Source organism: Ictalurus punctatus, chromosome 24 (assembly GCF_001660625.3).
Source record: "Ictalurus punctatus breed USDA103 chromosome 24, Coco_2.0, whole genome shotgun sequence".
In the NCBI taxonomy this organism is placed as follows: Eukaryota; Metazoa; Chordata; class Actinopteri; order Siluriformes; family Ictaluridae; genus Ictalurus; species Ictalurus punctatus.
In genome coordinates, this window is record NC_030439.2 from 2430874 (window position 1) to 2443786 (window position 12913).

The window sequence follows — 12913 nt, forward strand, 5'->3', positions numbered from 1 at the left end:
CACGTGCAACTAGAAGTAAGCGTTCTGATTACACAGTAACTCTGGATGTCCTTTCCGTTTCGTCATGTACAGCAGTTAAAGACCTTGGAGTAATTATTGACTCCAGTCTATAATTTGTCGCTCATGTAGATAATATTACTAGGATAGCCTTCTCTCATCTCAGAAATATTGCTCAGATAAGAAATATAATGTCACTACATGATGCAGAGAAACTAGTTCATGCTTTCGTCATCTCTAGGCTGGATTACTGTAATGCCTTACTGTCTGGATGTTCCAGTAGGAACATAAACAAGCTCCAGTTAGTTCAGAATGCAGCTGCTAGAGTCTTAACTAGAACCAGAAGATACGACCACATCACCGTGATCTTATACACACTGCATTGGCTCGCAGTAAAATTTTACATCGATTATAAAACACCATTATTGACATTTAAAGCACTGAATGGTCTCGCGTACCTAGGGGAACTTTTGGTCTTTTATGAGTCACCACGCCTACTTCGATCAAAAGGTCCAGGCTATTTATTGGTACCTGGAATAGTGAAGGCTACAGCAGGGGGAAGAGCTTACAAAGCCGCACAGTTATGGAACAGCCTTCCAATTAGTGTTCAGGACTCAGACACAGTCTCAGTGTTTAAGTACAGGCTGAAAACATATGTATTTAGTCAAGTTATTTGTGAATAGTTTTTTTCTTAGGTAAAGAAGCAGATCTAAAGGCTCACAGGCATGGAGTGTTGTGCTGAACTGGGATGTTTGAACCGATGCTCTACTTCTTGTTGGAGTCCTCATCCACATGCTGAAAGTTACATGCTGCTGCTGAGGATGGCCCCACATGATGCAGCCTAAAAATCATTGAGATTACTGAGGATGGTGAGCATAACTGTTCATATGAATTGAGGTCCAAAGCCATCTTTATTGGTTTTAAGTGGTTAAAACCAAAGTGGTTAAAGCTTTAGGACTGCAATTGCCACAAACAGTTTTGCGCTCAATTCTCCATCAGTGAACAGTGGAGAAGTTCAAGAAAACAGACTTCATGTAAAAACTGTAATGAATTTTCCTCATTACACAACTGCACTACTTGACCATGTAGTATTAGCACAGCTATAGAAGGGAATTATTTATAATCGCACTATTTGATGTCTCCCAGATGAGGATGGGTTCCCTTTTCAGTCTGGTTCCTTTCAAGGTTTCTTCCTCATATCATCTCAGGGAGTTTATCCTCGCCACCATCGCCTCTAGCTGCTCATTAGGGATAAATTCCTTCATTTAAAATCTATATCCTGAATTTATATGTTTCTGTAAAGCTGCTTTGGGACAATGTACATCGTTAAAAGCGCTATATTTAATTTAATTGAATTGAACATGTCTTGGGCTCTGTGTGTGCGGAGTTTGCATGTTCTCCCCGTGCTGCGGGGGTTTCCTCCGGGTACTCCGGTTTCCTCCCCCAGTCCAAAGACATGCATGGTAGTCTGATTGGCATGTCCAGAGTGTCCGTAGTGTATGAATGGGTGTGTGAGTGTGTATGTGATTGTGCCCTGCGATGGACTGGCACCCGGTCCAGGGTGTACCCCGCCTTGTGCCCAATGCTCCCTGGGATAGGCTCCAGGTTCCCCGTGAGCCTGAAAAGGATAAGCGGTATAGAAGATGGATGGATGGATGGATCACGATCATGAGTTAAATGTACCAACACATGTGAGTTAAATGTACCAACACACAACATGAGTTAAATGTACTAACACACGTGAGTTAAATGTACCAACACATAACATGAGTTAAATGTACTAACACACGTGTGTTAAATGTACCAACACACAGCATGTTTTAAATGTACCAACACAAGTGTTAAATGTACCAGCACACAAAATGTGTTAGATGTACCTGCACGCCGTGTTGAAAGCAACAGAAAATGTGCTGTCCTTAACTAGACACACAGAGGTCTTAAAAATTAACACGTGATATTAACACTGAGTGCAGTAGCCACTCAACTCTTAATAGGCACTCTCAACTGTGACAATTTGTACTAGTAGATAAAGTCCTTTTATTACTCGCCACCTCTAACTTAAAATGTCTCAACAAGTGGCAAGGATTCAAGTTTTCTTAGGGATAATAATAATAAACAAGACTCTAGCAAATATAATTGAAACAGTTACTCCTTCCTTCTGCCCTGCGATGGACCGATGTTTATTTTATCTTGTATACCAGACTTACTGGTGAAAGCTGTGTCCTATCCTGGACCAAGATGAAGCCGGATTGTGATGGATTTGTTGGGATAGATATCTGATGTTTGTTGAATTTGTTCTATCTCTGTGCTGAAATGTTTAAAAGTGTAACGTCTTCTGGGATTGTTGATTGCTGAATTGATTCATAACAGTGGAAATGATTGTTATATAGGTTGACCCTACTGTTTTTAATTTAATTTTAGTTAATGCTTTGATCGCATTGTGTTCATTCTAAAATGTTAGAGTATTCTTGCTGTGTCATTGTTAATAAGTGCATGATTTAATGAATGTTCCCATGTGTACCATGAAGAACAAACCACTGTCATAAAACTGAGGGTTGTTACCCCAGTAACATTCTGAGAGTAATTTTAGGAGAGTATTAATGTAGGTCTGAACAAATTTATTATGTAAAATAATGGCATTGTCTACTTAGTAATCAACTTAAAATTAATTATTTAAACTAAACTTAAACTTAGTTCTTCAGTTATAAACATAAAATTTCAGCTAATGCACTGGGAGCAATATAAGTATTAGATCTGCATTATAACGGAATCATAGCATCATGGTCTTCTATAAAGCCAGGTTCATTAACCAGGTTGGATACATACCACTAAATTGTGCTATTAATCATATATATAGTCAAATTGATTCGAATAAAACAGACTTACATTATATAGGCAAAAGTTTGTGGACCCCTGACTATCACACCCATATGTTCTTTTTAAACATCCCATTCCAAAACCATGGGCATTACAAGTGGAGTGTGGCTGTGGAGATTTGTGTTTATTCAGATACAAGTGCATTAGTGAGGTGAGGCACTGATGTTGGGTGAGGAGGTCTGGGTGCAGTCAGTGTTCCAGTTCATCATCATCGCTTTGTGTACAGGAGCATTGTCATGCTGGAAATGGTTTGGGCCTCTTAGTTCCAGTGAAACGGCAATGCTACAGCATACAGAGATGTTCTATACAATTGTGTGCTTCCAAATCTGTGGCAGCAGTTTGGGAGCAATGGTCAGGTGTCCACCCTCTTTTGACCAGCTAGTGTATTTAACAAAGAATAACTAGTCCATTGTAGATCACCTGCAAGCTGTTCTACTGCATCATGTCTTCACCTTTGCACATACTGTATGTACAAATTCACTATTTCACTATGTATTCTTCTATAACTGTATTTAATTGTAACTATACCATTATTTGTTGTATTGTTTTTCTCTTGAATATCTATTATTATTATTATTATTATTATTATTATCATTATTATCCATCCATCCATCTTCTACCACTTTATCCTTTTCAGGGTCACGGGGAACCTGGAGCCTATCACAGGAAGCATCGGGCACAAGGCGGGGTACACCCTGGACAGGGTGCCAGTCCATCGCAGGGCACAATCACACTTTAGACACGCCAATCAGCTTACCATGCATGTGTTTGGACTGGGGGAGGAAACCGGAGAACCCGGAGGAAACCCCCGCAGCACGGGGAGAACATGCAAACTCCGCACACACAGGGCCACGGTGGGACTCGAACTCCGGACCCTGGAGGTGTGATTATTATTATTATTATTATAGTGTGCTTGATTTGTGTGTCTAGTTACATGTTTTATATGTATGCTCTCACCAAGGCAAACTTCTTGTATATGCAACAAAATTCTTCTGAAGAAACTGCTTTGTCCTGCTTAGTCCAATGGTTCTGTCGTTAAATAACTTTGTAGGATGTGTAGTAATTGTCTGCAGATTACTTTCCCACAGTGCGAGCCTAATGTGATACTCTGCCTATATTAAAAAGCCATCTAGTACTATCAGTCTTTTAATAAATCCTGTCTGGTATGTGCTGGTTATAGAGTGTAATTTTTCATGATGATGGAAGGCAGTGGAGGTTGCCTCTAAATTATGATACTCCATTTACCAAGTTGGCTTTGTCAATATGAAGCATTGTTAGTCCAGAGAGGACAAAGGGTTCCACACAGATCTGAAGCACAGTACCTTAGAGTGTACTTAACTGTACAGGTGTGTGTGTGTGTGTGTGTGTGTGTGTGTGTGTGTGTGTGTGTGTGAGGTGTAATTCAAGTATCCAATCACTTCCTTCCACAAAAAAAAGCACTGGATTGAAATTCCCTAATGTCCGGGGGCTTCCTTGCATACACATGTAAATCTGACCTTACCAACTTTCTAAGACTTCCCTCACAAATGTATTCTATTAAAAGACAGCTAAGCAGCCATAATGCGCACTTACTGAGGTTAATTATCCCTTTACACTTAAAGAGCGAAATCCTTTTAGTGTACAGACAGAGAGCTCCTTTGAGAGCAGACCGGACCAGTTCTAAATACCAGAACGAAGGACGTGTGAGGTGTAACTCTAATACAGAGGACCACTTTCTCCCATTATCACAACTCTAACCTCTGTTCAGCTTGAGAGGGGCCTGTGCTATGTTGCCACAGGCGCCCAAACAAATCCAGGAAACATAAAACCCAGATGGGTAGACTTCCTGTCTTGTCTGGAGACAGCCCATTCACTTCTGGCATTCATTCGGCCTGATAAAAGGCAAAAAGACCCAAAAGATTGAATGACCACAACGGCTATCCTGGTACGGACATATAAGAGTATTAGTCTTAGAAGTTTGGAAAAGTGTGGACAGTCATCTGTTTACAGGGTGTAAACAGATGGAACACCCCCTTTTTCCAATAAGGTTGCACATGCCAGTCCTGATTTGTTGGTGATACCTTTTTCATGAAATGTTCAAGTATCAGAATATGCCACATTGTTGTCTGATTAACTCTTTAGCACTTATTCATGTTATTTGTTTGTGTTGCAAAAATTGAGTTTGTGCTGGTTTGGTTTTTGAGATCTTATAGCAGATATTTATTTAACTGTAGGTTTATGGCATAAAATGATATTACAGTGCATTAATTTGTATCTAAGTATAAATAAATGAGTATTAAATGTAATGAGTGTTACTGGTTTATGGTCCTTTGTGTATACAAAAGTAGTTTGTGTCTGTGTGATATTAAAAACCTGTGTGAGTTTATGTTATATTATGTTAGGGGAAGTGTGGGCTTGGCGGTTAAGGCTCTGAGTTACTGGTCGGGGGTTCAAACCCCAGCACTGCCAATCTGCACAGAAAAATCCCTAGTGTTGAATTAACACCCAGAGTGTTTATTTGAGTCCAGTGGACTTATACAAGCACTGTAGAGTGTGAATTCAACACTGCTCATTTTGCTGTGTGCCACTGTTGGGCCCTCGAGCAAGGCCCTTAACCCTCTCTGCTCCAGGGGCGCTGTATCATGGCTGACCCTGCGCTCTGACCCCAACTTCCTAACATGCTGGGATATGTGAAGAAAAGAATTTCACTGTGTATATGTATATGTGATACACTGTGTGTGTATATGTGATCAATAAAGACTTGTTATCATTATCATATTATAATTATAATGGTTTCATGAAATAAACTCTGGTTAAACTTGAGGAAATACATCTCTTAAACAAGCAAAAGTATTTTGTGAATATTTAAACTCCCAAATGCTTTAATAGTCAGATAAGCATTCATTCGTGCCGGCTGGTCTTGTGCACACGGCATTGGCTATGTTTCATAGAGCTATCTTCGTAGGCAGGGATTAGATATTAAGTTATGGGTTTTCCAAGGAATGCTCTTTTAAGCCATGAGTCAGTGGTCCTCTGAAACATTACTTTCAAAGCTGGAACTTCCTGTGCAAAGATCCCCTACTCTTTCCAATGCAGTGATCTACAATGCCCACACTGGTGGCCTGGAACCTTATCTTTGGCAATTTGTCAATGAGAGGCAAAAACAAGTCCCATTTCCCCAACACCAACCTTCTTAAAGAGTAAAAATTCCACTAATCTGCTGCCAGGTTGCTATTGCTTTACAGCCTAATTAGATTAGCATTTCTCTCCAAAAAAGCTGCCCTCAGTGACCCAGGGAATCCCCCTATTAAGTGTGTTTTCCTCGAGTGTGATGCAGGGAAAACTATACTTGAGAGACTGGACAAATTCACAGTCCCCAGGTTCAGGCCTACTGTTCAAAGTTTGCCGTCATCAACCTCACCAAACAGCTCAGTGTGCAGCCATGACATAGATACTGAACTTTCCACGAGGGGAGATGTGAGGGAGGGAAGCGGGGGGAGGTTAGGTTGGGGGGGGGGGGGGGGGGGTGTCTTTGGGCACTTATTTTGTGTGGGGTGAATCAGTGGTAGAAGATTTAAGGTTAAATATGAAGCATATAACAAAAGGTTTAGTGTGAGGTAATGGTTTGCCCATGGGGAGGGGTAATGAGAAAACTTTGAAGGAAAATGTAGGAATGTAAGCGATATAGGAATCCTTACATTAAGCCACACAATTAATGTAATTCAAGCTGATGCTGTTTTTTCCCCTGTCCTCTTCTTTCACAATAAGGGGTCTCTCCTCCCACATTCCCAGTGTTCTTCGGATACATATAAAAAGCCTGGGCATCTCATGACTCTTCAGGAGCAGTGAAAGTGCTATATTAAGCCCTGTACTGTACATTGCAGCATACGAGAAAGACTGTAACCTCCGAACATGTTGACCAGGTAATAAGATATTCTTGTATGATTCTATTGTTGTATTGTAAATGTATATTATGCTGTAATGAACTCTAAGATGATTAATTGTGAATTGCTTGTGATTAATGTTTGTCATAGCATTTGTAATTGAATTAATGTGCTTTATTTATTTCTTCATCACGTGCTATGCAGATATTAAGTTCACAGAATGATTGACGAGCTGCTATGTTGACGTTTTCCATTCTGTTTGGACTGATGCTTATACTGGCAGTATAGCATGTGTCAGGATACATAACTATTCTACTAGACAGTATACTTGAATTCCGCGGGATAGTATAAAGAAACTCTACATAATAACTCTCTGTATATGTCAGGCATTAACTGTGTAAATGAAGACTGTTCTTTACAAAACAATTCTTCTCTGATGCTGATAGACATACTGCATAATGAAATCATGTATTACACTGTCAACCATGAATTAACTTATTCAGTGTGCCTTCTGAATCTTAGGTAAGAATGAAAAATACATATTCACATCCCTCTGGTCTCACATCTTAAATGTCTCTTGGTGTCCAGAGTGAATTGTGTCAACACTGTAAAAGTGCATGTTCCTGACTCTGAACATGTTTCTCCATAAATGTGTTCCTCCATCCAGGTCCAGCATGGATGACTAATATAAACGATGTCAGTTCCGAATTTTTAGAGTGTGGCACTAAATGACATTCACAGTTTGAATATCAGATTGACTTTCATAATATATCAGAACGTTGTTGTATTTTAATAATCCAGGAACATTATCATCTTCTGGACACTAGCAGTGCTGCTGGTTGAAGCAGACCTAGATGCAGGTGAGTGTTTAGTTAAAAATGAAAGAAGAGAGCATTGTCCAGGTAATAAGTCTAGCTTACTGTAAAACTGTAGCTATCCTTTTTATTTTTAGTTATATAATATAATAATGTTGAATTAAATGTTTCTGATATATAACAAAACGACAAAGCACAATAATTATGTTTAACGCATGGGACATTTAATGAAATGTATGGGAGATGTGGTAAACGTTAATCGTAGTGCACACACAGTTTCCAGTGAAAAAGAATGTTTTGGACAAAAGTGTATATCTAGCCTATGCTAATTGGAATTTCATTAAAAATATATTTTCTTTCTTTCTTTCTTTCTTTCTTTCTTTTTTTTTTAAACTTAATGGAGGTCTTCAAGCCATGTCTACAGGAACAGGTATGTCTGCGAGAAACATGCATACTATAGGTGTAGTGAAAAGTATAATGAAAAGTATACATATAAATGAAGCATATTCTAGTTCAGTGTTAAAATCATTAGTGTAAAATCTATCCACTTTTTCCACATGGCCAAAGATCAGGACTCCACCTCTGATGAGGCTCCAACTGGTGAGTCTACGAACCCACTAGGTGCTTTTGGAGGTGTGTCACAGCCTGCAGTGTGTTTACCTTTGTGAATCTCAGTTATGTCCTTTATGATTATCTTCACAGAAAGCATGAACTCTGTGTCACCTGACCAGCCCAACGGTGAGTTTGCTGTATTGAGCTGTGAAGTGAATGGATCTTGTATCAGTTGAGTTTATGTAATCTTTGGAAACAATGCTAAATTTGCTTAACATGTTTGTTTGTTTGTTTGTTTATTTATTTATTTTACCTCACAGTGGGAGGACTGTTTGAAATTGCAGTTGTAGTTTACATACAAAATCATCGAAAGATTAATAGTTAAAGTATCAATGCTTTAACACATTAATATATGGCAGAATCAAAACATATTTACTTATTCCAAGACACAGATAAGGACTGACGGTCAGAAGAACACACAGTGTGCTGTTAGATGCTGTTAGATCTTTTGCAGCTGAAGTGAACTCCTGAAACAGTTCAGAAGTAGACTGCCATCTAGTGGTAGCATCTAGCATCTATGTGACGGCTTAGTCTAGTTTTACCATATTTATAATAATTAGTTGTTGTTGTTTTTAAATAAAGAAGTTATTACATTTTTCTTCTTTCATATGAATATATGACTTTTACAGCTGTTTCTGCTTCTTCTTACTGTTGTGCATCATCTAATCTGTTGTTTGTCTGTAAGGCTTTGCATAATTTATAATTATACCTTAACTATATTTCAGGTTGTGGATGAATGATGATGATGATGATGACGATGATGATGATGATGATTATTATTCTTTTATATGTCTTAATGAGACTTAAGATTTATAGAACAGATATATAGAATTAACAAGGTAACTTTACTCCATTTAGGACTTGTCATTTTCAAAAAATACATCCACACTGAAACTGATGAAAGCAAATCATAATTAATTAAATTTACCAAACCATTTTTGAGCTTTTTATGTACATTTTTTTCATTGCAGTTTTATTAGGAAGGATTTGGGATGCTCGTAAACTATCATACAACCCCGAAAATGCCATGTATAAGACATTAGAATTTTTCTTTGATTTACAGATGAGCCACAGCATTATAATGGCGCCACAGCTGGTAAGAATAAGCACAGATGTTTTATGGAATCTTATGTGATATGGATTTAATATTAAAATGTTAATGTCAGACTGATTAAGATAACAATTTCCCTTAAAGACGCGAGCAGCACGAGTGCAGAAGCAGGTCAGGCTGCTGGTAAGTAACAAATATTTCTTTAACTTCATTAGCCAATCACTGAACGACAGACCACATGAGAATGTAAATCTGAATGAACAAATATGAAATTAAAGACAAGTCCTATGCTTCTGTCACTGCTTTAAGGGCCTCAAGTCAATGATGTGACAGCAGCTGGTGAGTTCATTTTAATATTTATGTTTCACACATTAACTTAAATGAGAATTTCAGCTATAACGTAGAGGACTATTACATTTGTCACACTGTGAATGAAAGAAGAAACTTTTTGAAAGAAGACTTTTCTGGGATGTGTACAGTTTCCTTTATATTTCAGGAGTAAAAGGAACAAGGAAAATGTGGGCTTATATTATTAGACCTAACTTATGTACGATAACCTTGTTGTTTGCACTGTTCTGGAAAATCAGAATCCTTTCTTGTTTTGTAGATGGAGCCAAATCCAGCACTGAAGAACAAGACGGTATTTTTTTCTCTCTCTCTCTGTCTAAAATGGCCAAAATTCTTCGGGATTTGAGCAAACATCGTTTTTACATTGACTGTATATTTCATGTAATCCAATCAAAATCTCTCAAATCTTCAGAGAATGAGAGTCCAGAGTCAGAAGAAGTGGTGAAGGCAGCTCCAGTGCAGCGCGCTACTAAATCACAAACTGCAAACCAACGCAAGCGCAGTAAGCCCGTTGTGGCCTCCAAAAAGAGGACGAGACCCCTTCGCCCGTGAAAAAAAGGCCTACGAAGTACGCACATTGAGGATGCAGGACTACGATGAGAGGAAAGAATGAAGCAATCCTGTATTACGTGGCATTTTGTTTATTGCTTTATTTTTATTTTGTTGCTTTATTTCAATAACCACGATTTAGATGTGATTCTGTTGTGATGTACTGTACTGACTGTTTTTGTTTGTTTGCTTATGGTTCTATTTGTTGTGAAACTAGCATTCAGCACAGTCTCAAGGGTGTTTCTCAATTAAATCACTCTTCAAATACGGGGACAAAGCTTGTCAGTCAGGGGTTAATTCATAAACAAGACAGCCAACATCATCTCAGATTACAGTCAGGCTTTTGTGGTAGAAGTCTATTTCGGATTGGAATATAACATTCTAGGTGTTAACATTTATCATCAGGAAAATACCAAACATCTCTCAGATGCCCGGACTTGATCATGCTATATTTTCACTGGTGCTAGTTACATGAATACCGTGTGTTCAGACTAGCCATAGCTTCTTAGGAACAGTAGTTAAAATTTTTTTGTTTGTTTGTTTTTGTTTATTTTTTTTTATTTTTTTTTTTACAACAGAAACGTTGCAAAAGCTTGCTTTCAACACAAACTCAGTGTTTAAAGTGTTTCTTTCTTTTGTGATTGATCATATTTTTTTTTAAAAATAAGAAACAGTATTTATCTTTATTAAATATAATTTTCCAATATCAAAATCATGAATGTGTTATTCATAAATAATTCTTTCTATATATTTGATGACCGAATAAACTTCAAAGCAAATAAGACTTAAGAAATGAAGACTTGTTCTTTTATTCCGTGTTTGTGTGCATGTGTGTGGAAAGAGTACCATATAGCAGGACATATAATTTCATATCACATTTATCTATGAGTGTTTTAACAACAACAACAACAATAATAATACTCACCGTCATTGTCGTCGTCATTGTCAAACATTAACAAGAGCTTACTATCTTAGACATTTTAATTTTTTAATTAATTTACTAAGCCTGCTGATCTAAAGTATAAAAGAAAAATAAAGATGGCTTTCAGATTTCAGCATCCTAAAAAATGGTATCTGGAGTCCACCTGGCCTCAGAGATGTCACTAACTACACAATCTACCTCCTGCTCAAAAATAACATGGATATTAAAATGCACAAAGTGACAAGTTTGGGGCCTCTGCTGAGTAGAAAATGTCTTCTTTTACACCAACTCATGTTGAAGTGCATTAGCTCCGCACCACTGTCCATGTAGGCTGGAGAAAGCAGTCTGTGAGTGTATAGTATTGTGTCAGATATCACGCTCTATACCTTTCTCTCCGACAATATATGCCACTGTCTCACTGCCATCACTACTCTGGGCTGGTAAAGGTCAGGCCTTTCACTTGCGTTGAAGTCGATAGTCTCAGAGCCCCTCCTCTGACTCCCCTGAGACATGCACAGTGCTCTAAACCACACATTTTGTAACGAGCGAGCTTCGAGCTTGTGCTGGGTCTGCTTTTTCCATTTTATTGCTTCGAGAGTTAAAATGCCAAACCCACACAGTTTATTTACACATCGGCGATAATTCTGTACACGTGTGACATCAAGCCTGACACCAACACCGGGCATAAATAACACTACTCCCTATTTTAGTTCCAAACGTCATTTCTAAACTACAGTGTGTACCCTGGTGTTGGTAAACAAATTTTATGATTGTTTATGGGACATACAATATAGTCAAAACATTATGTCTATACTAAATTGAACTGTTGGGTTTATTATTAGCATCAGCACACACAGATGTTAGCTACCGTGATCAAAGCAATAACAGCAGCTGGATCACAATCACATAGCAAACCTGCTGAGAATATGAACAATATTTTGGAGGATCCTATGCAGAAAAGAAATACACATGACCTACATATACAGTAAAATACAATATAAACACTTAAAAGGAATGTAGAGTTTTGGACAGAAGATTATATGGTATTAGTAGTATATATGCCTTTAATAGTATATTATTCATAGCATATACGGTATGCTACTTTTTTGTGAGATATGGTAACAATTACATGTATGGCTCTCAGACAACCCGGCATAGTCGTCTTATATACTGCAGAGGCAGAAAGAAATTTGAAGGTGTAAACCATTTTAACTTTATCCAGAGCTTACCAAAAGGATTAAAACCAGTGACCCGAATCAAATAAATCTAAGCATGTCGTGTTTTTTATTTATTTATTTATTTATTTATTTTTTATTACAATGCTAACAATATAAGAACATAGAAGCACAGAAAATTGACTCCTCGGTAGGCATTCACTAACTGTCAATGTCTTCAGGTCACAGACATCAGGGAACCAATTAGAAAAGATTAATGATTTACAATCAAAACATAAACTTTTTTTTATGTTAACGTCTAATTCCATACAGAACAACAACAGTCGGCTTCTTCCTTTTCAATTACATTTGGACTGCAATGATACACCTGAACATAAAACATACTCACATAACTCATACAAATAAGTTTATCTGAAACAATAAAGTGAACACCACGTGGATCTGTCCACTCACGTCATTAAAAAAACAAGTGCAGGAGTTCTACGCTGAGGTGAATGGTCCTTAGTAACAAAAGCCTTTTGTTTTACGGTGAGCGTCAGCTTCGCAGCTCGTCACACCTGCAACTGATTTGTTAATAATAAACGCCATCATCCATTTAAACTCTATGATTACACAGTTTAATATTATATATAAATTTCTTCACATGTACATGTGTTTTTCTCCACATTCTCTGCAGTGAATCTCTCAACTGGACTCACAGTTAT

General features: G+C 37.8%; 1 protein-coding gene across 2 annotated transcripts; it reads left to right on the forward strand.

Annotated features, from left to right (window-relative positions):
• Positions 1-6645: 6645 nt before the first annotated feature.
• Positions 6646-10668, forward strand: si:ch211-133n4.6 (uncharacterized protein LOC797776 homolog). 2 transcript variants are annotated; one of them, XM_047150577.2, is made up of 10 exons: positions 6646-6776; positions 7539-7597; positions 7956-7982; positions 8120-8152; positions 8228-8290; positions 9228-9260; positions 9360-9398; positions 9525-9554; positions 9823-9855; positions 9976-10668. In XM_047150577.2, exons 1-10 carry the CDS (start codon positions 6766-6768, stop codon positions 10113-10115), a joined length of 468 nt encoding a protein of 155 aa, XP_047006533.1. In that variant the 5' UTR covers positions 6646-6765; the 3' UTR covers positions 10116-10668. The 2 variants fall into 2 exon arrangements, with proteins under 2 accessions (XP_047006533.1, XP_047006534.1); XM_047150578.2 differs by having other exon boundaries at positions 6647-6776; positions 8255-8290.
• The last annotated feature ends 2245 nt before the right edge of the window (positions 10669-12913 follow it).

Bases quoted from the DNA above. Each gene is read 5' to 3' on its own strand.
- si:ch211-133n4.6 (XM_047150577.2), top strand. The intron at 7,983-8,119 runs GTATGTCTGCGA...ACATGGCCAAAG, and splicing joins AGCCATGTCTACAGGAACAG to ATCAGGACTCCACCTCTGAT. The intron at 8,153-8,227 runs GTGAGTCTACGA...TGTGAATCTCAG, and splicing joins CTCTGATGAGGCTCCAACTG to TTATGTCCTTTATGATTATC.